General features: G+C 38.6%; 2 protein-coding genes across 5 annotated transcripts in view; one reads left to right on the forward strand and one right to left on the reverse strand.

Annotated features, from left to right (window-relative positions):
• Positions 1 to 12,945, forward strand: part of GAS2 (growth arrest specific 2) — an 89,450-nt gene extending 76,505 nt beyond the window's left edge. For all 4 annotated transcript variants that reach the window (XM_033063300.2, XM_033063299.2, XM_033063301.2 and 1 more), the window contains one exon: positions 11,596 to 12,945. In XM_033063300.2, the coding sequence (XP_032919191.1) occupies positions 11,596 to 11,814 (219 nt within the window). In that variant the 3' untranslated portion in view covers positions 11,815 to 12,945. The remainder of the gene's footprint in view (positions 1 to 11,595) is intronic.
• A 4,840-nt stretch (positions 12,946 to 17,785) lies between these two features.
• On the reverse strand, positions 17,786 to 22,760 carry LOC116998129 (small VCP interacting protein). Its single transcript, XM_033063543.2, has 4 exons — positions 22,627 to 22,760; positions 21,677 to 21,727; positions 19,352 to 19,465; positions 17,786 to 18,549 (listed from the first exon to the last, which is right to left on the reverse strand). The coding sequence occupies exons 1-4, from the start codon at positions 22,687 to 22,689 to the stop codon at positions 18,535 to 18,537; spliced, it is 243 nt and encodes an 80-aa protein (XP_032919434.1). The 5' UTR covers positions 22,690 to 22,760; the 3' UTR covers positions 17,786 to 18,534.
• Positions 22,761 to 22,979: the final 219 nt, after the last annotated feature.

Raw genomic sequence — 22,979 nt, forward strand, 5'->3', positions numbered from 1 at the left:
AGGCATTTCTTGAGGAGTAAAAACTTAGTTGACATTAGAAAGTGAGAGAGAATTGTCTCTAGCTATTTGGGGTTTTTTAAGATAAACTTTTCAGGGTCCCAAATGCTAATAGAAAAATTAATCATTGCAATTAAGAAAATTAGTTGTTTGTTTGAGTTTTTATTCAAAGATAAGAGTAAAGTCTTTTTCTTCTTTTTGAGAAATCTCTCATGAATTCATTTTAGCAGCCTCATGCTAAAGTTTTTGATTTTTTTTTCTTAAATGCTGTCTTCCCCTAGTCCCGTTATTTGATTTTAGTACACATGGTTTTCCATAACTCCATCCAGACATACCATTTGTGAGTTGACGCTTTCACTTACTCTCATAAACTCTGGTTGCTTTTTATGTATTTCATCTGTTAGCCATATCATCACTTCTGTGGAGTGTTGCATAAAATATTTCTTATGAATCAGTGTAGATAGGAGCAATTAGATTTCTGCTCCATATCACACATTTCAGTTGATAGGGACTAGGTCCTCCTTGTGGCTGGCCCAGACATATGTGTCTAGAGGGTAAGAAACAAATAAGTGTCACCTTAATTGCCCTCAGACCTCAACTAGGTGCACCAGACATCAGCCAAAGTACCTGGAAATGCACGGTCCCTTTACCTACAAATACCATTCTGAACATGAATCCATGTCTAAATAATTTTCCTTTGGCCCTATTAATTTTTTTCCGAGACATTAATGCCTTCATTTGTCAGAAATTCACTTGGTCTTAATGAACAGGAATTGTGTTTGCTTCTGCATCTGTGTTATTTCTTGCACACAAAGTGCTCACCTATGCAGGATGTTGTTTTCAAACAGTAAAGCTAGATCTAGTGCTAGACATGGAACATATGCTGTTTCCAAATTCTATTAAATGGTATCAGACAGAAAGTAAATATAAGGTTTGAGGGAAAATTAAATCAAGAAGAATTTCAAATGTCCAAACTGTCATGTTATTTTTACTGGTACAAAAATGTATCTTGATTTTTGTTAGTTAGGAAGGAATACTTGGACTGATTATTTTAATGAGTCTGCTATTGTCTGAAAACAGAAATAAGCAGTTTCACTGAGTGTAGTACTTTTGCTATAGTCAATCCAAATGCCTTCCCTTTGTAGAAATGTTTAACACAACTGTTAACTCCAGAGGTCAATAGCTATCAGGATTTACCTGGCTGCTTCAGGTATACAAAGAGCTGAACTCCTGTGCATTGGTGTTTTATGCCGTTATACCATGGATATTGACTTCATCTCTTGCCATGCATAAATAGACGAAAGATGTTTCATTTTGCAATGTGAAAAGGGAAAAATTTTCATTTCCTCACTTGATTATTTCTTTTTCAGAATGCAAGATGTTATTTCATGGCCCCTAAGTATCTTTAATGATACACATGACTGCAGAAATGCTCACCCTTAAACTGGGACCATTACACTAATCAAATTATTGTTCTTCAGTGTCTCAGGCTTCATGAGATCTTTCCATTCACTTCACTGTGATCTTTTCTTTGTTCCTATCCCATTCCTATAAAATTCTCAGTTTTCCCAGCACTGCTTTCCATATGTGTCTTTGTAAATATCTCAGGTCCTGAGGTCAGGCATCATGTGCAATTTTCTTTATCATTGAAACTATGGAACAATCTCTACTATCGGCAGACTATATATCAGCTAAAAATCACCGCTGTGCTGGATCCCATAATTTATGGGACACTGCTGACAGTCCCACTTCCAGTTGTGTTTTCAGTCTTCTAAGTTGTAATTATTGTGAGTTGCCCTGAGATTTCTCTCTCTATCCTTCATTATTCCATGTGCTATATCAGTTCGAGATTTCAGTAGCAGCATCAGTGGGCTGCTAGATTCTTGCTTATTCTTAGATGCCTGCTGAAAACAAACTTTCTTTCCCTAGTCTCTTGGTTTGAGACAATTTAATGAAGAACATTATGGAATGAGTTGTCTCCCTGTAAGAGTTCATATGATCCCTTTCCACTAATAAGGGATGAATACGAATAGATGGGAGTAGAAAAAAAAAAAAAACAACCCAAAAACTTTTTAACAAACAGAATGCCAACAGGAAGGAGGAAAAAAAGTAAATAACTGCTAGACCTCACAACCCACATGTACAGAGAGGCCCAAAATGCCATTCCCAAAATGGCATCTCCCAGCAGCGGCTGTGTGGCTGAAAGACACAGGGGAGATGACGTCTCACCCTTCCCTTCTAAAATGGTGCTTCCCAGGCACCCACATAGCCCCAGGAACAAAGATGGAATGGTGATAGCCCCTACCAGGAAGGCAAGAGCTACAGAGCAGTTCTAGAGGCAGATGGAAACTTGCCAGCTCATTTGAGGTCTGCACCACTGCTTCCTCCTGCTGCTGCCGTACTCTGCACTGCGGTGGTGGGTGGCGGGGTGGTGACTAGGTGACCCCAGCACCTCACCTGGCTTTTTTTTCTCCCACTGCCAGCAGAGTTTGCAAGGTTCACTTCTAAACGCTTTCTAATTGTGAAATACACTTTCTACCAATGGCTTACAATTGCAAACCCAAAGCTGCCACAAAAAATCAAGAGCTCTGCTCACATCCTCTCTCCTGGAGTGGGTGGCAAAAAACAAAGTTTCCCTGAGCAAAGACCAAGCAGCCCAGGAGCAGCCACATGGCAAAAAGCAGCAAACCACCTGGGCGGGGAGGTTTTGAAGATGCTCATGGTCACAGCCCCACATACACAAGGGGCTGATGCAGGGTCTGAAAGAGACAGTAACAATTTTTTTGGCACAGATAGATATGGAATACAATAACATCATTAATCACCCCAGGACACCTTGGCTCTCAAGCACTGTTGTCTCTAACATTCCAGTGGGTACTTCTAGGCCATCTGTTCGCTTTCGTTTTACTCATCCCCACATCCTGTTTTCTACTTCCTTACTGTGTCACCACCCTGCCATTGCTGTACTTCTCACAATGGCTGATCTCCAGTGATACCCCCTGTGTGTTATTAGATTTATCAGAGCACTGTTATATTTATCAGAGTACTGTTTTCAGCATTTGCTGTTGCCCCTTCTGGGAGGCTGTGGTGCTGTCCTAGTATGATGTTCTGCTGATACATCAAATGGAAGATTTTTCTGGTACGTTGTTCCCGGTACTACTGCAGACATGCCATTTACCTGCTCTCTGCTATAATTGAAGGCTTGCAAAAGTACTTACTTCTTTTACATCACATAGGGCTTTAATAATTTAGCATCCTATTTATTTTTAGACACCCTGTGTCTTCACGGTCAAATATGAGTTTCCTAGCTTCTTTCAGATCTTTATAAATCCAGATGCAAGTAAAAAGCAATCTCAGCTTTTCCACATCCCCTTTTCTAGGGGAACTCTCTAGGAACAATTTACAAACTTATTTCCCTTGGTATTGGGTTTCTAACCTGATTAGATGCTAGTTTCCAGATCTGTGACTTAAATCTAAGTCAAATTTTGTTTTAATTTCATATTACTGTGAGGTTTGGTGGAGATTTGCTTTCTGCACAAACTGTAAGAGTGGAGCGGGATTTAGCTCTCTGTGAGGGTGAAAAGCACAAAGTTAAGATACTTGGGAGCACTGTTACCAGATTTTTAAATGGTTTTACAAGTTGCACTTGCCTTCCTGCTAGGAGTAATTTGCAATCATGTATGAATTATAAATTACTTAAGCAGTGTTTTAACATAATGTAGGTCATACCAACAAGATATAGTAATGTATGAAGTGTTTGTTTTTTAGTTATAGCAGTCTGATTTCAGTGGAATCACCAGCCAGTTACCTTTGTGCCTGTCTTCAGCAGAGATGTTTTCTATTCCCAGTTGCATTACCAGCTGCACTGAAAACATGACATCCTATTGTAGCATTCCATAAGCACTGTAAAAAACAAGTTTTTTTACTTGATATGGTAGTTTAACAACTTGGGTAATTAATGCAAAAATAAATTGGAAAGTCATGAGGTAGAAATCTGAAAGGAGGTCCAAAGGCACTTACAAATGGAATATAAAAGGCTTGAAAAGAAACTGAATTCCAAGAGATAAAGGCTCTCTCATTTTAACTCAGCTTAACTTACCCTTGTTTGCTTAAGTTTTTCACAGAAAGGAGTGGTTTTTGAAAATGGAGGCAGTTGCCAAATTGCCAATTACCAGTTTAGAAAAAGAAGAAATCTAAACAAGCAAAATGACTAATCAATTAAGTAAAGATGTGTTGGGTGGAAGCAATTCCCTTCCTATTCTAAATGGCAAGAGCTTTCTGATATGTGTTTTAGTGAAATAAAACAGGTGATGTTATTATGCATCTTTTCATAGAAATACCTGTGAAATGACAAGGAGAACGAGAAGGCTACTTTGAAAGGAGGAGATTTAATTAACAAAGGATACAGTGATTAGGGTTTTTAAACCTTTATCCTAGGGACCTTTTCATAAAAGAAAAAAAATAGTATTTTAGCAAAAGGATCTGATTCAGATTTCTGAAAAACATGACCCAAAATATATTTTGAAGAATTGGACTTCCCATTGGCTTCGTAGGAGCTACATCACTCACTTCTTGAAAATGTGTGACTGGTTTCATTAGGTATAAAAGTGTATTTGTAAGCTTCCAGGAAGGAGTAGATCTTCACTTTATTTATATATTTAAACATTTCCATCTCTACTTAATTTCAAAATGTATTACTAGATTAAAGTGTGAATACCTATTTAATAATATAATACAATATTACAGTAACAAGTTATAGTACCTAATAATGTATTTTATAATTATACTATGAGCTGCTATCACTTTGCAAATCCTGAAGACTCAACTGTGTAATAGAAAAATGACAAAAATATGGGTAGGGAAGAAAATTCAATGAAAACACAGTTATAATTAAAAATTTTGTCTTAGAATAGTGACTGTTAGAGGTGTCTGTTGCCCACTAAATCTTACGAGTCTCTCATTATGTCTTAATTGAAGAGAGATGGCTTTTTTTCAAGAGTGAGTCTTTTTTGAAGATACAGTAGTATCTGTGATAGATCACAATAATAATACTATCTCATTCTTACTGCTGAAAAAAAAGCTGTGTCTGTGTGTGTCTGCTGCTGGCATCTGAAGCAGTTTGGAGTTGAATATGGAAAATTATACAAAAATATGTAATTGAACCCTAAATTCTTCTTTGCTGTGTGATGATGCCATTGGACAGATGAGGGATCTTGCCATGTATTAAGAAAAAGATAGTGTTTGTCTTAAAGATGACACTATATGTAGTGTACTGCTCTGTTGCCATTCCTTCTTTTATTTTTGGTACTCTTATTATTGTTGTAGTTTTTTCATACTTTTTAATACTCAGTACAAAACCTCACTTAACTTTGAAAAGACAAGGGTATGCTTAAAACCACTGTCTTTACTGGCTGACCTCCTCAATGTCCTGTCTGCAGAGAGATGTCTACAATCCTCTTTGAATTTTGTTTGCAGAGTGAAATGACAGCCAAATTTTGAGAATAAGAAAAGTGGATAATTGCACCTGCTATTTTCTGTTTCATACTTTCAATGTTTAAATAGCCCGTTGGGTCTTTACATATCGGAATGATTATTTAGATGCCTATTGTATTTGCATACACAAAGTCTCCTTGATCTTTTGATTTGAAACAGAGATTCACGCAATAAATTAAGTGGATACCTGTTGATGTGTTTGATACAGCCAAGATGTAACATTAAAGAAAATTCTTTATAGTTCAGAAAGTATGTTAATTCTAAAAACCAAACTGTAGCATAGCTAGAAATACTGTGACAAACAATCAACATATGCTCTTGACATCTTTTTTTCAGACCAAGCTTTTTTATGACTTTTTTTTTCCCACTAAGTGAGATTTGTTTAGTGTGTTTTATAACATATAACTCCCCAAAAATGAGAGGGAAATGTTAATCCAGTGATATGTCTATTTTCCATGTCATTATCATGGTGTCTGAAGAGAGAGGAAGTGCAGGCTACTTTGTTGGGGTTTTAACACAGAAAGTCAGAGCTGGTCCTTAAACAAATTCATATGTAATGGCTGAAGTCACATCATTTGGAACTTTAAAAATTACTAGACAAAACCCAAAACATTTTTGTATAATCCTATATAAAGAGGGGAGCTAGGCAAAATGGGAGTTAATAAGGGGTGACAAGGGAAAATGAGGAGTGTATATTTCCTGGTTTTCAGGTGGAGAAAGACTTACTTCTACTTACTTATTTTTAGAATAATTTCAGTTGGACGGGACTAATAAATTGTTATCTGCCAAAGTATACATTAATAGACATCAAATGGATTACTTCAATGTGGATGAATAATTAGTACCTGGAATTGGCTGCATAATTTGCCCTTTTTCAGATTTATAGAGGTGAGGTTTGATTTGTATCCCTTGGATGTGCACTCAGGCACATAAGTGACTCCTTAAAAGTCTAAAATAAGCTTCATTCTGTTATTAGACTAAAACATCAGACTAAAACTGAGAAGACACTAATTCAATGACAAAAGGGGAATGAAAGCTAAGAAACAGTATGGTTGAAGGGAAGCATTCTAACTTTCCCACTGGAAGCTGATGTTCTTCCATATTCTGTTGTGAATTGCTCCCATGATTCCTTGTGTGTAGGTGAGTCCTCTGTGTGTAAGAGCAGTACTGCCTTTTACAATATTTATGCTACAGTGTCTGTAAACTTTTTTAAATAGGACTGTATCTAAATAGAACCTGGCTCATGATTTAATTAGATCATACTTCAGTATTTTGCTATAAATTTTATGAGGAATTCTAGAGATGAAGCTGCATAATCTTTGCTAACAAGGCATTTTTAATGCCTGTAAATTTGGCTTGCAAGCAAACAATCAGGAGCCTATTACACAGTCTGGTGTTTTCAGGTCACTGAATTTTCAGGGAAGTGGAAAAACTTCATGTAGCAACAAACAATTGCCTATAAATTTCTGAAAATTTAGAAAACTTGTTTTCTATAAATGCCTTCCACCACCTACTAAGATGGTGTCCTCTTCTTGGCCTGCCCCTAGTCGTCCCCTGTTTGAATGGACTGTTAGCATGGACTGCTAGCATGAATTTTTGCATGTTTTGGTGACAGTCAGGGATGTTGAACTACTGTCATTAGAGCTTCTGGGAAGGCATACAGCTGGACAGACTTTTCTGCACACTGCAAGTCTTCTAGAGTCTTTCTTAGGGCTTCACCAATCTAGGTCTCATTCCACATTAAGTGATAAATGTGAGCATTTTCAGTGGCAACCTTCAAGCAGACCTGGGTAACCGCCAAGCATTGGAATCTCTGGGGATTTTGAGGACTAATTTTACTGACTCTGTTTCCTGAAGCAATAGTGTCTCAAGTCTCCAGAAAATACTTCTTCATCTTCCATATAGATATGGGTATCAAATTCCAAGACTTCACCTTTTGCCAACTGCAAATATCAGTTCTTCAGGTCACAACTGGGAAGAGAAAGGCTACAGTCTCTTATATGAAAGAGATGTCCTATTCCATGAAAATGTCCACATGAGCTATGCCCTGCAGAATAATTTGTCATTATTTGACAATAACATATTCTAGATACAGGCCCAGAGACTCACTGGAGCAGGATAAAGGTCTAGATCTGAGTCCCATTCCTGGTCTGAGATTTGTATCCTGCTCTTACTTTTTTTTTTTTTTTTAAACTAAGAATGGTTAGTGAATGCTGAATACTGCTGAGATTTGAGAAAGCAATTTTTTTTTTCATAGACAGGAGGGTAGATCATCAAAAGTGGTATGGACAAGCTGGAGCAAAATGATTCCTAAATAGTATCAGTGGAGGTTGCAGCAGAATCATCACATAGAGGTACCATATCTGAGGGTGCCTTGTATTTGGGTGGGTGGATGTGTTTACCTCTCATTGGTGGCAGCAAATCCTTCAAGCTTGCTGTGGGCAGTGGTCTAATTCAGAAATGCACATAAGTCTTCAAAACAGTGGTATTTCTTTAATGTTGGCCTGCGATGTTTCTGGAGACAGCGTGAAATGTGTTGATCTAGAAGTCCATTTCATGAGGTTGTTCTGAACACTCAAAGAAGTATCCTTAAGTCCTAAGATACAAGCAACAAGCTACATCTATTGATAACAATAAGTCTAAGTGGCTTATAGTCAGTAAAATTTGATTTCTTCTCATTAGCAACCTCATTAATATTTCACTTTTCTGAGTGTGAAATTTGTTTTGCGCAGTCAGTGGTGTGATTCTCTGCATTATTTTGCCAAATACCTTCAGTTTTTATAGTCAATATTCTCCCAGGTATGTAGCCTGCACTGTTTCTGAAGTTGGTCTAAAGTAATACCAACTAACTCTATTTGCCTTAGGTTGCTGCATTTAGCTTCCAGAACCCAGCCCAAGTTCCTTTTGAGTCAGTAGGGGTTTTGTGTTGGCTTTTATAGTACTTGGATCAGATCCATAGTGTGTAATTTCTCCTCCTTCTTCCTCTCACCTCCTGAAATATTATGTAAGAAAGTTATAATCTGAAGTGTAACTGTATTAGGCCAGGTTTTTAGTTCCTATAAAACAGAATAGATTTTTTTTTTCAAGTCAGTAAAACACTACTTATTTAGATAAACTTATTGTCTTTTCATACAGCCTAATATCTCTTTAATAAGGCATCAAACTCACCAAACTTGTAGTATGTGAAAACCATAGCTGCCTAGACTGTATTTTACTCTGATGCCAAAGTCCTATGCAATGACAGCTTAGTGTCACCTAACTTTTATCAGCTCTTTCTCTTGTTATCTCTGGGTACAGCCTTGATGTCTACCAAAACAATCTATCATTTCTTCCTCTGTAATGCAATTTTCTGATCCTCTGGTTTCTAATATGTTTGTTTCACTGAAGATTGAGCTTAAAGACAGATTCAAGAGAGAAGAACTTTACTGACAGCCCTGCTTCAGACACAATTAAAATCACGGAATTTATGGCAATCATCAACATATATTGGATTTTAATTTCAGAAGGGATTTTCTTAGTTTTAGCTGGCTGGATAGCAGTGTGAAAATACATGTAAGGCATGAATATATTTAAATTGATATCAATAAGCTTTATGATTGTAGAATCCAACTTTTTTTCTTCTCAGAGGTCTCATGCAGTTGAAAAGGTGAATTGGATGGATTATGAAACCTCAAATGTTTGATCTTCAGCTGAAGTATTTTGGGGAGAAAACTGCTTTTCCAGTTAGAAAGTAAAGCAAGTTGTTGCTTTGGAATTTTTTTTCCATGCTAAGAAGTCCTTCATACTTCTGTGAAGCTGGAGCAATTCTGAAATTAGCAGCATTATTTTAGATTCATGAGGATGTTACTAACACCAAAATATGACTGTCAGAGTAAAATGGTGCATTTGTGGCACAGCACAGCATAAACAGTTACTACATTTAGGATGTAGGAAAACTCTGTAGAAAGCAAGCACTCAATAAATTTTGAAAGAGTATAATAATATAAAAGATTAAGATCAAGGAGGGGAAATACAAAAAATATGCATTTAACTTAAGCATTTCCTACATCAGGAAATAGTATAGTGTGTTTGCACAGTAGTCAGTAAGGGAAATTGAACCAAATATACTTTTTGCAAAATGTCCATCTTAATCAAAAGTCCAGGTACTAACTGCTCTTGAAACATGAATCCTCCTGTGATAATATAAGGAAACTGAAATTTCAGGCATAGTCAACCCCTCCCCACCTCATGTTGTATTACACTAGTTGGGCTTAAGTTGTTTTAGTGTTAAAAGGTTTTGGGGCAGTTCTCAAAAGCTTTTTAAGGCACTCAAAGAGAAGAAAGTTGCTAAATAAAATTCTCTAGACTGTCTTATGGCTCTATTGCCATTTGAACTTCCAATTTTCAAACTATGTAGAAACCATTTGTTTTTTTCATGATATATTGTCCAGACTAAAGGCATGATTCAAATCTCATACCCTTGTCAGCTCAAATCAGTTTTGAAACTAAAATACAAACCTTGAGAGAAAAAGTCTGATTCTGTTTTCACTCCTATAAGTTTAGAGAAAAACCTCGTTTGTGTACAGCTACTGTAGAAGCTACCTTTCATACAACCCAGAGCAACAGTGCACTCAGTAGCTAGGAGATTAAACTGAGAGTGCTTGAGCATCTCCTTATGATGGATCAGAAGTAACTTTATTTCTCAGTATCCATAATTGATTTCCCATTGTGTTTCACAAAAAAACAAAGCACAGAAACAAGAATTTCCTTGTGTAAAAATGCTTTAAATGAAAACTGTCATATGAGATTTCATCTGCAGCTGTTTATTCTAATGAAGAGTTCCATTCCTTATAAATGTAACCTCCTTTTCAGACTTCAGTAAGTTGTACAGCTGGCCATGCTTTCTTCACTCCAGTTGAATCTGACTCCTTATGTCACAAAATTCAAACAATAGGCAGAGGTAGGGGGGTTTTTGGTTGAGGGTTTTTTTAAGTTAATTTTTTGCCTTCTGTTATCTGTGATTTTTTTTTTTTTTTGATTGAGGATGTTTCCTGTTCTGTTAGCTATGCTGTGTTACAAAAGGTTTATGTGCTGTGTAAGTCTCTATTGCAAATACTGTCAGTTCTCAAGGGGATTTTGGACATGTCCATAAGGGCATCACAGCCATACATTCAAAACCTAGACTGTGTTGAATGTCTTCTAGATGCCTTTTACAGGACCAATTTCTAATTTCTGGTGCTACAGTTAAATGTTTTTAAGCATTTCCTGAGGTATCTTGATCAAAGCATTTTTCAATGTGGTATTTACAGTACTGGTTATAAAATAAACCAATAAAATACATAATGTACTGCTTAAGATACCTCACTGGTATTTATTTGACTGTTCTACATGGAGAAACAAAAGGGAGAAATGGGCAAAATCACCAAATGAACTCAAGGGTAGGCATAGTCCACCGGCATTTGGTGAAAAAATTTATTTGAATTTAGGCAGAAAATTCAGGTGTATCCAAACAGTTCCAGATAAATTACTTCTGATGCACCTCATTGGATTATTTTAATTACAACTACTTTAGACTACTTTATTAGAATGTATTTTCAGCAAGACTTAACTGTTAAAATAAATGGAACTTCATTTTTCTTAAATATTTTTGATAATTTTTCAGAGATAGGAAAAGTTGGTTTGGTTGTTTGTCCTTCACTATTCCTATAAAGAAAAGCTAGTTTCAAGACTATATAAAGTGATGTTTTTGCTAACATATTAAAAAAAAAATAATAATCTAAATGCATTCATGTTCCCGGGCATATTTCTACTAAACACATGAAGAACAGAAAGACTCCATGTTATAGGACTAGAAAAATGTGCAGCATTTATTTACATAGACTATTAAAATTTTCAGTTTAAAACACCAGCTTATTTTCTCACAGTTTTTTAAATTTAGTTTTAAAATGCAAATAAAAACACTCTACTATTTCTTTTCCTTTCCTTTTACTGTAAAGTGGACTACCATCATGTGTTTTTTACTTTCAATTAAAGTAAGCAGGTTTTTTACAGCAGAAAAGTGTGATTTCTTTGTGAATGGTAGCCTCTCAAGAGTGTTTGTGTTTTTTCCTGCCTGTGTAATTTCAGATGCTGCACAACAAACATGTGATGGTTCGTGTTGGAGGAGGTTGGGAGACTTTTGCAGGTTACTTACTGAAGCATGATCCGTGCCGAATGCTTCAGATCTCCCGAGTAGATGGGAAAACTTCTCCAATCCAGAGCAAGTCTCCAAACCTCAGGGACATGAATCCAGACAATTATCTGGTTGTTTCTGCCCATTACAAAACCAAGAAAGAGATTAAGTGAAATAAGCATCTCATATAACTGGGACTTCATGTATGTAGGTCCAAATTATTCTCCCAAGTGTAGTGAATTTAGTTAATGCTTTAAAAGGACTTTGGAAAGCTTAACACCGAATGGAAATGACACCCCATTTTGAAGATCATTGAATTTAGAACTATTTATTTCTAGTACTGTATCTTTTATAGCAAATTACCCTTGATAGGCTAATTACTACAATCGGATAATAAATAGACATATATTTTTAGCCAAATTATTACTCTTTAATATGTGAATGTATACTTAGAGCTACATAAAGGAGTGCATCCTGTTAATGGAAGAAAATAAACAGTGAAATATATTTGTACGAAAATCTTATTACTTTGAATCCCTGACTGTTAGGTTAGTTGAAATATATATATATATATATGCAGGTGGAAAATGGGTATTTAGGGAAATTATTTGGAAATGTCTCTTGAAATGAAATAAAAATTGACTGTTTGTATGTTTTGCAATCTTTTCTTAATTAGTAGAATATAATGGCTTATTGCATGCCAAACAACTTTTCAAAGCCATTTCTTAAAGGAAAAAAAGCCCAAGAAACTCCTTCACACCGTTTTACTATTTAAAGCTGAACACAGTGCTGAGTGTTCGATGTATGTGTAGATCCTTTCTGTTTTTAACAAAGTTGCCCAATATAGAAGCATGGGGAAGGGGAAAGATTGCCCCTTCCTCTGTCAGACAGTGGAGCTGCTCGGTGATACCAGTGAGGTAATGTTCTGCACCCCGTAAGGGAAGCAGTAAGGTGCACAGCCCTCAGGCCCAAGGAGCTTCAGAAGATGCAAGTCCCTCTGGAGTCACAAAACATGGCACTGTTCTTGGATATGAGCTTTTCCTTCCCCTGGTTTTAATGTTGTTGGTCATGTTAAATGTGAAATATTCATTACCCTGTAAACAGAGTGATTCACATTCTCATAAATCATTCACACATCTCTAGTATAACTAAAGGTGTATGTGGGCTTAGTTCATTATTTTGGCTAATTTTCTGTTTATATTTGGTAATTTATGTGCCTTGTAACATCCTAGAAAAATCTTTTTATAGGATTGTTTCACTTATTGTATAAATTTAAAACTGAAATAAATTTTTTTAGATACTCATATCTTTTGAAACTCTTATTATTTGTAATCTCTAATCTCCACTTTGCTGCTACTGACTGGATGTCTACAATACACAGCACTGCTTGATGCCCTAATAAGGAGTTGCACAAAGAAAGGGGCAAACAGATAACACAGAAATACCCAAAGTTTATTGAAAATTACAGTAAATTCATGAATACAAGCCGCACTGAGTATAAGCCACATCTCTGGGTGTTGGCAAATATTTCGGTTTTTGTCCATAAATAAGCCGCACCCGAATATAAGCCGCTCTGTCGTTCGCAGCGAGGACCCGCGTGCAATTAGTAACAGAACCGCGGGAGGGCGGGGTTTACTGGCTGAGCTAAGGTTGTGCAGGCTCGGCCCGCTAGGGGCCGCTGACGGGGCCAGGTGGCCCAGCCCGGTGCTGCCGCTCGGGGCCGGCCGCCGCTGCCACTGGGCTCGGGGCCACCCGCCACTGCCACTGGACTCGGTCACCCCAGGTCGGCACTGCCCCACAGTGGCAGGCAGGGACGGAGCTTCCCCCGCTCCTACGGCAGCGGCGGCGGTGGGGACGGAGCTTTCCCGTGCCCGTGGCGCCGGCAGCGGGTGCGGACAAAGCACCCCACCTCCTCCCCGGGCCGCGGCAATGGCGGCGCGCCCCCCCACCCGTCCTCCCCTGGGCTGTGGCAGAGGAGGGAAGAAGAGAGCTATCCCGCCTCTCTCCCCGCCCCCCGTGCTGCCTGCAGGGAGCCAGGGCAACACAGTAACACTGTAACAATCATGGAATGCCGGCTTTTACTGGCAGGTGCTTGGCTCAGCGCCCTGGCTGGCACGTCTGGGGTTGTAAATGTCAGAAAATTATTCACAGATTAGCCACCCCCGAGTATTAGCCGCACTTCCGGGTTTCCACCAACATTTTTGTCAAATTGCTGCGGCTTGTATTCGTGAAATTACTGTAGTTTTTCTTTGCAGGGAAAAAAATCAAAAACATCCTTGAAATATTTTTTTTTAGTACTGAGTAGTATTTTTCTCTATTTTCTGATGTTAAATTTTTTAAAAATGGTCTTATTATTTACTCCTGCAGGCTTTAAAATTAACAGCAAAATGTCTGTGGGCTAGAAAGGATCAAGATAGTCTTTCATGTTCCATGCCTTATTAAAATCAGCATGTTGTATCTCATTTCTGTGGAGAAGGTCTACCTCACCATCTAAAACTACCTGCTGAATACAAGCAGCTCACAATTGCTTGGTGCAGCAAAGTAGCAGGACATAATTCCAAAGTTGCAGCCTTTTATTCTTGAAACACTTTCTAGAAAGATTAAACACATATTGAAGCAATAAATCTTTTGAAAAGCCATAGGAAGCCTCAGTTGTCATAGAAGTTGTCATATTTCCTTCATAAGGGAGCAGAAAACAGACCACAACATCATTTTATAAAAAATGCAGCGTAGCTTAAAAAAGCCCATTATCTTAATATAAGCACTGAGAGATCTGTTTTCAAATGAAAAGGGAAGGAAAAAAAAACCATTTGTGAAAATGTGACATGTTTATTTAGAAATAATGGTTAGTTATTTAAACATAATTCGTTGGATTTCACAGAATCATTGAGGTTGAAAAGACTTCCAGGATCTTCAAGTTCAACCTTTATTTCCACCATCCAAGACTAAGTTTGTGTTGTTGTTATTATTAGGTTGTTTTTTTAAATATTTGAAGGTGTTTACATATAAATAAATCAGAGCAGATAATTATAAAAAAGGTATTAATAAGTTTATTTTAATAGTAAACTTCAACAGTCACAGTAAATCCAAATCAAGATTTTAAACTAAACATGAACCCCTTTATGTGCTTGGAGTTTACCTACCAAAATAGTCTTTTTTTGTTTCAGGGTCTTTTAAAAAATTACATTAAATCATTTCCTGACTTAAAACTTCAACTTTGCCAGTTCCAGAATGGGAGACTATAGGATTTTATTTTAAAGTATTGCCAGTACCACCTGATGAAAAAAAAAAATGCAGGTGGGACTTACTGCTTTTGACTACATTGGTGTGGATGTGAATAACAGAGGAGGAAATGAAAGCATCAACAAAGCAGTCTGGAAGAAGAGGTTGGAGGTAAGTGTTGCTGATATGATAAATAGTATTTTCATAGTGTATTAGGTCCTGTAGCAATGCAGGAATTGGAAAATTTGTTAGGAACCTATGGCTCAATTATAAAGCTAAAGCTAAGCAGCAGAATCTTGCTCAAAGGCATACAGTCCTTGATGCAGTGATGGGGGCAGAACAGATTTAGGTCATTTTCCATGATGTAGTGATTTTAACGATTTTGCTGTGTAAATTGGCTGGATTTGAATGTTGAGGAGGCTGAAGTGCTAAAACATTTAAGTGATAGGAGCTGCAGCAAAGCCTTTTCTCTAAGTCCTCGAAGACCAAACCCCATGGGAGCTGCCTGTGAATAAATTGTGCTAATCTCAAAATGGATAAATTATGTAAAATTATTTACAAAAAAACATTATTACTGTATAATGTCAAATATGACTCATCATGCTGGAAGCCATTCAAAATGTTTGAAAATGTAACTGCGATATCTGTTATTGCTCATTATAGGAAGTGCATTGTGTCACCATATTATTAGTACATTACCTGGACATGTTTTTCCAAGCAGGATTATTAACGTCACTGATAGAGGACAGGATTTGTTCACATCTTTATTATAGGGATAATTGCTCCTTCCTTTGCAGTACCACCTTTTTTATCTAAAATCTACAGCAGCTAGTTAAAGGATTTTTGGTGGGGATGAGTGAAATAAGAAGGCAATATGTGTGGGAAGGTACAGCAAGTTTCTTGTAACTGAAGACTCAATCCTGAATTCATTACACATGTTCACTTTAGATCTGAAAGACAAGCTGTTTGCCACACCACAGAGTTACAGAAGCATCTCCTAGAGATGCTGACAAGGGTTTGGTTCTTTTTGGGCTTACGCCCAAACATACATTGGCAGCAGCCTGACAGTACCAGACAAGGAGATGCAGTGCTGCTTCTTTGCTCTGCCTCTACTTTCTTAGCCTGTTGCATGGTGACTAAGGTAAGGTGGAACAGACAGGTGGGATCACACTAATGCTGATGAGGCTGGACAGGCTTTCCCAGACTCTGGAAAAACTGCAGGTACTGCTTGTGCCTGATGAGATGTGTCTCAGCTATTTAGTCTTGTCACTGTGCCAAATCCATGTGCTGAAATAATCTGTGTTCCACAGGGCCCACTGTGATGTTGCCCATCCTTGTAGAGACACAGCTTCTGTGTCTTCCCAAATTTCTGCTACAAACACTCTCTTTCTAGCATAATCTATGCATTTTAACCATATGGAAACCATGGCAAATGACTTCACTTTCTTACTGCAACAACGATGATGCTACCACAGTCACGGAGAGTCAGCTTTTCAGTCCAGTTTACCAACACTGGGCTTTGGCCTGTCAGTTTTTGAAGTGCAAGACTATGGTTTCAGAAGACGAAGGAAAAAAAAAAGAGTGGTACTGATGTAAACAAAATATCAACTGTCTAGATATCTACATGAAAAGGTGAATTTTAGCAGCCTCTGAGGTGAAGCAAATCTAGGATTGGGGGAAATACAAAGTCCTGTTGTGGTTCATGTTAACTTAGTGCTGCACTAAGCAATAAGAAAGACAGAAAACACATGTAAGAAGAGAGCAGCTCTAATCTACATGGCTCTCAGCCTTACTGTTTAATGGTACATGTACATGTCAGATAGCCATCAGTTGTACACCACTGATCTTCAATAGTTTCTGCTTTCACTCTCAGTTGAAACAAAACTTAAACCAAGAGTAAGTGTTTTTATTTACCCAAATAATTCCCAGGCAGTTGAGGCCATTTGGACAATTGGATGTGTATGGTACAGGAACATCTTCTAAAACAGCTTTGTAGGTTATTTGTAATCTAGAACTACACACTCCCACATCCTCTGATGTAGTTCCTTAGCTGTAGAATAAATCCTACATTCAAAACTAGGTCTCTTAAGAAGCACAGGAAGCTCTAGCTTTTACATAAAGGATGGAGACAGAGAAGAGTGATTCGTTTCCCTAGGTTCTTTCAATGGCTTTAAATGAAAATGTTTATAGCACTAATGCAAGCATAGGCTTGACAAGAGACATGGTTATTTGTTTCCCTTGCAGTTTTGGGGGAAACAGTATGACAGAGAATAGAGAAAAATGTTTGAAGCTTTAAATAGTCCAAGTGACCAAGTAAGTCTAAGTGCTGCTTAAGTGTCTTGCAGGACACCTACTGTGATCTTAGATTTCAAATTAATGTCTGAGATAATTTTTTATAACTAAATGCATTTTCACTAGACTTTTAAAAAATTATTATGACCAGTTAATACACTGAAGAGAGCAATTGCCAGCAATCAAAGGAAACTGAAGGCAGTCTTCAGCCAAGGATACAGCTTTTTTCAGCCCAAACATTATGTTAATATTGAAAGTTCTCCCTTCTCAACTCAATTCTGAAGGCTAAGCCAGGAAACTGTCAAGACTGCACTCCCAGGACAACACTGGGCAGTACTGAGACATGAAAGACAGAAAATATAGTTCAAGGGGTGAAAAAAAAAGCCTCTATAGTCTTGATTAAGTGAGAAATGAGGCAATTGCAGTACTAAGCCCATGCATAATGTGCATAATGCTCTCTGGGAAAAAAAAATGTTTTTGCACTGTAAGTAGTCCACCTAAATGGATAACACAGAAACTCTTGGAAATGAGTTGGCAAAGAGATGGCATAGTAACGGTTTTCCTGTTTGTTTTTCAAAATCCTGACAAGAGCAGCATTGCCCTCTTGTGGTAATAAATGAAAACAACTAATAACAGGGTTTTTAATTTCATGTTTAACTTTCAGTACTCATTATACTTACAGACTCAAAAGAAATCCACATGAGAAAATGAGAATAATCATTACACACATAATAAAAGAGCATTCTTGATCTAAGAACACAGTATTTATAAAGGTTTCTATTTTTTCTTATAACTAGTCATAAAATTATTCCATTTGTAAGGACCCACCATGACTCTGCTTTTTTTTTTTTTGAAAAAGGCACTAAATTCCTAAGCAGTCCAAGAGTCATTAGGAAACAGAAATAAATGCTCTCATCTGCACATTTAAATACATATATATATATATGAAAAACTTTCTACATGAGGACTTGGAGAAAAGTTTAATTGTAGTGTTTGAAATAAGCATCAAAACCAAGACATGGGCACCTGAGCTTGCTCAGGCCAGTCCCACACAGACAGACATCAATTAACCAAATACTATACATATATTGACTGACTACACATAAGGTGGCCACTTCCAGCTGACAGGAAGTCTTGACACAGAAGTAATAAAACATGCATGGAAAACAAACAAAATTGGCAAAAACCATAGTGTTCAGAATTAGTTCTTAAGTTTCTTTGTGAGTATTTCCACGTCCATCGTCCCACAATGGCAAAGTACTGCTGAGTTTTCAGATGTAAACAGCAAAAGCCGCATGATGAGTAAGTGCCACTTGGCTGCAGAAACGGACAAGTTATTGGCAGTAAACATCAACCATCTTTTCTTCAGAAGTCATGTGTTATCCAACCTGCCACTGAAAAAACAAAACACACCACAGGTTTGTATGAAGAGAAGGAAAAGAAAGCAAAAATCCCAAACAAAACAAAACACCATAAGACTGTCAAACTACAACAAATTCTCCATTCATCTTTAAATTCTAAATTCACCTTTTATCCCAGCAAGTGATGGACATGCAGTGTACCAGTGGCAACTTACACAAACTCATGAGCCATATACGATAATGAAGGCAAAAGATGAAGGTTTACAGAGTCTGAGGTTCAGTGATCAGATACATCTATTGTTTTGGAGAGATTGTAATTCTTCACTAACTCTCTGCCTGGCCTTCTGAGGTAAAGTTCACATCAGAATAGCAATAGTAGTAAACTTCATCCATATTTATGCCAACATGGTATGTTTCTTTTGTAATGAGAGACACATACATAAACCCAAAACCATCACCCCACTTAGTTCAAATGTCTTCTATAAGCTCTGAAGGAAGAGAGACAATCTCAACTGGCACTGAAAAGGGACGCTGAGTACAAGACAACACAGTGATGAGGTCCCCAGTGCTGAAAGACTTGTAAAATTGATGCATCATAGATGTACAAAAGTGGGAAGAAGAGGCAGAGAAAAAGTCCTCTCCCATCCCTGCTTTCTGTCCTAGTGATGAATTCTCATTAAGAACACTGCATGATAATGACACACGCTTCCATTTCTATTTCATTTCCCTTCCTCTTGGTTTTTCCTCAAGTTATTCAATCTTCTACATGACAAAACAGAATTTCCACAGTGAATATATGGACAATTGAATTATATTCTTTTTTTTTTAAACTTACTCTCAGTCCTCCTTCTCCTCCAGGACGTGAATCTGCAAGTCTTCTTTCTATTTCTTCCTGTTTCTTTTTCTTCTGCTCTACAGAGTAAGGATTCTTAATACCTCGAGAGGAAGCCTGGGAGAAAACACATTTGAGTAAGCCCAAGTTAGCTATTTTTCTGGAGAGAAACCAAACTGCAAGTGTCGGCAACACTATTTTATGAACTGTGGTTAAAAGACTGAAGCACTTAGTACTACTTAGGCTACTATTATATCAAGGCAGCCTCTTCAGGATATTTCCTCATTCTGTGAAGGCTTAGTCCCATAGGTGAGCGTGTTTTTGTTTCACTTTACTACATCCAGGTGAAGTTAATCCTCAGATGCAGAACCAGCTCCCTTCCCACAAGTCCACAAATTTTTGATCTGTAGTTTTTTCAGTGTCAGGGACTACTTTTACCCTCACGAACAGTGGACAAAAAGAGCTGTGTTAGGAGTGCTAGCCTAGGCTGTGAAGAAGTTCAACTTTTAAACTCTGATCTGCGAAAAATACCCTGCATGACAAGCTACCTTTTCAAATGTCACAGGATGTGTGGGTAGCAGGAGTACCAAATGAAAAATCTGTCATGAACTGCCTGCTTCACATCCTTGAGGGAACTGTTTAATGATAGATCTAGACTAGACGGCAGGAATATCAGAATTACAGACAGTTAATACCATTAAAAAGAAATGGGAAAAAAAGAGGAAAATGTTTTAAAAATGGATTCTTATCTAAATTTAGGCTTATAATAACACAGCAGAAATTATACAAAAAGATGCTAAAACCTACGAAGGTAAAACAGCAATGTTCTCACCTCAATTTCAAGGTCCTGACAATAAACTCAGTTCTCAGTGGGTTTTAAGACAAATCTTATCACCAAATACCAATCTCCTTAGACCATATGTTCTCTGCCTCTTAGGAAACTGGTCTTCCAAATGAGTCAGGTACCCAAACTGCCTGCAGCACTCCAAAAGGAAGAACAGCTCACATGACATCAGGAGGGATAATGAGCAGCTAACAAGCGTGTACAGGAAAACACTAAGTAGAAAAAGAAGGACATCTGATCTACTCTCTTGTCCCCTCACAAGGGCAAAACTAAATATGGCTGCTTGCAAGACATCTCCATTACCCAACATTCAGAGGATAAAATGACCTCAAAGATAGTCCTGAAAAATCCTGGTAGATGCTTTAGCTCTTTGTCTTCCAAGAAAACAGAAAGTAACAGAGAGTGATACTTCCATTTTTCTTTGTCAGCATATTGGGTCCCACAAAGATTCAAGGACATCCACAACACTAGTTGCTTCATTTCTCCTTCCTCTCAGGAAAGCTGTTTAGCCAGTTAAGAGCTAGCTATTTCCTACAGTTATACTTAAAATTTCTTTGTGACTGAAACATACTTGTGATTGAAAATAACATGTGGATTGCTTTTAGTACATAGAATGACACAAAATCAAAGGTTTTAAGGACTCCAATGCATCACTCAGCTGTTGCTCCAGTTATTTACTAAACTCCATTCAAACCAGGTCAACATGGTCCCCATGCATAACAGTCAATTCCTAAGTCAATATGCAATGTCACTAACATTCACACAAATAACAATCCTTTCTCTTCACAGTTCAGCTGTGGTCTCTAAGACATACCATTCAAAATCTACAATAAGTAAAGAGTATATGCTCTAAGCCTTTTTTAAAGGTGTTTAAGGAAAAAAGAAACAGGCTGGTTGTTCTGCTAGAACATTTGTATCCTTCTTCTAACTTTAAAGGTATTGAAGAAGTTAAAGATTGGCAACCTTAAAAAGACAAAAGACTAAGTTAATACCACATCTCTGTTGGAATCTGATGTGATAAACATTTTCAAAATGTTGCCTTGTTGATAAACAGAACCTGCAAGTGCATACAACCTGCATTTTTAAGGAAAGTCCAGTACCACTTGAAATTGCCACTGCAACAATTGTTTGACCACTCTGGTTCGAATACTTCTCCATGTCTTGTTTTCAAGTGTTAGAACAAGGAAAAAAATAATGTTGAACTTGCTCTTTCAGTTCTTAGGTTGTTTTATAAACTACTGTAAAATATCAAGCTCAGTTATTTGTAATGGTCTTAGAGCACCTACCTAGCTGTGAAATTCTTAACATATATATATAAATATATAAAAAAGGCATAAATGTACAACATTAATAATATTAGGAAAGTACTTAATTCCCACAATACAAACATGATATCCAGGGTTAACAGAGAAGCCACAGCCGTTATCCCCATAAATCAGTTATCTAAAAATAATTTCAATAAATGACATTTTATCAAGCATTACCTCCATCTGCCTCTTTTCAGCGGCTTCTGCTAGTTGTCTTCTTTTTATTTCCTAGATATAATGTTAGAGACAGTGAAATTATACTTCAATATAGTCTTTGCATTCTTTTTAAAGTCTTAATTTTTAAGTACAACTCGAATCTGTGATACTAACTCCCACAAAATGTCAGCTTCAAGTCAATTAGCATCGTCTTCCCCTGCATTGCCAGCCTGCGAGAACGAAGCGTTTTTAATGACTAATATGCCAGAAGAGCAGCTGCTGACATAAATACAGTCAAACGCCACGAGAAATCGCTATTCAGCTGTTCTGCACCTTCACTCAAAAAAATGGCACGCAGTCCTTTTAGAGTCTGGAAAGGGGAATGCTTGCTCTCCCAGGCGAAGCGGGCTCCTTTCCTTCTCCCCATAAAACCCTCAAATGAGGGGTAAAAAGCACAGAGATGGACTATTACTCACCTAGGAAAAATGTCATGCAGCGGAGGGTAGTTAGAAGCGAGCATCACTACATACTGGAGAAATACGCACAGTTTTTTTTTCTTGTAAAAATGGGGGTCATATTGGCCCTAATTATGCACTTACACCTCTCCCGCAAAACCCCCGGTCTCCACAGCACCACGGAGGTGCCCACGCGTGATCCGTGGGGCAGAGCTGCGGGAGGCTCTGGGGCGCCAGGCCCCGAGCGGCGGGATGCCCCGGGCGGCCTCGGCCCAACAGCTTTCCCCAGCCCGGGCCGGGGGCCGAAGGACGGGCTTCCCTTCCCCGGCACAGCCGCTGCCTCCCAGGCACTGTAACAGCCCGCGGCCTGGCCTCCATGTTGAGGAAAGAAGGCCACCGCACCCCGCGCTCGCCCTCACCGCAGCGACGCTCGGCGTCACGATAAACAACGGGGAAATGGAGGGGGCACCGCCCCCGGGGCCGGGGCCGGGGCCGCCACCGCGGCCCCACACTCACCGGGTCGGGCGTCTCCACCACGTCCTTGACGGCGCCCCCCATGCACGGCAAGCACTGCCCCATGGCGAGCCCGACCGCCCACAAGCCCCGCGGAGGAAGCGGCGGCGACCCCGCCCCCGGCCCCGCGGAGCGCCGGCAGGGCCCGCCCTGGCCTGGGACCGCCGGGGGCGGGCGGGGCCGCGGCGGAGGCCGGGACGGGTCGCCGGTAGTGAGTTAGATGGAAGGTGTTCTGTGTTCTGTGACGGCGAAGTGAGAACAGCGCGATTGGCTTCCCGGCCGATGCTGGGTTCGGGGCCTGCTGGCGGCGTGCTCCGCCGGCAGCCAGCATTTCCGAGCCCGTGCCCTGCCCCGGC

This window comes from Catharus ustulatus, chromosome 6 (assembly GCF_009819885.2).
Source record: "Catharus ustulatus isolate bCatUst1 chromosome 6, bCatUst1.pri.v2, whole genome shotgun sequence".
Classification (NCBI taxonomy): domain Eukaryota; kingdom Metazoa; phylum Chordata; class Aves; order Passeriformes; family Turdidae; genus Catharus; species Catharus ustulatus.

Bases quoted from the DNA above. Each gene is read 5' to 3' on its own strand.
- LOC116998129 (XM_033063543.2), bottom strand. From the start codon at position 22,689: ATGGGGCAGTGCTTGCCGTGCATGGGGGGCGCCGTCAAGGACGTGGTG. The intron at 21,728-22,626 runs GTGAGTGTGGGG...CATTATATCTAG, and splicing joins TGGTGGAGACGCCCGACCCG to GAAATAAAAAGAAGACAACT. The intron at 19,466-21,676 runs GTAATGCTTGAT...GTTTTCTCCCAG, and splicing joins CTGAAAAGAGGCAGATGGAG to GCTTCCTCTCGAGGTATTAA.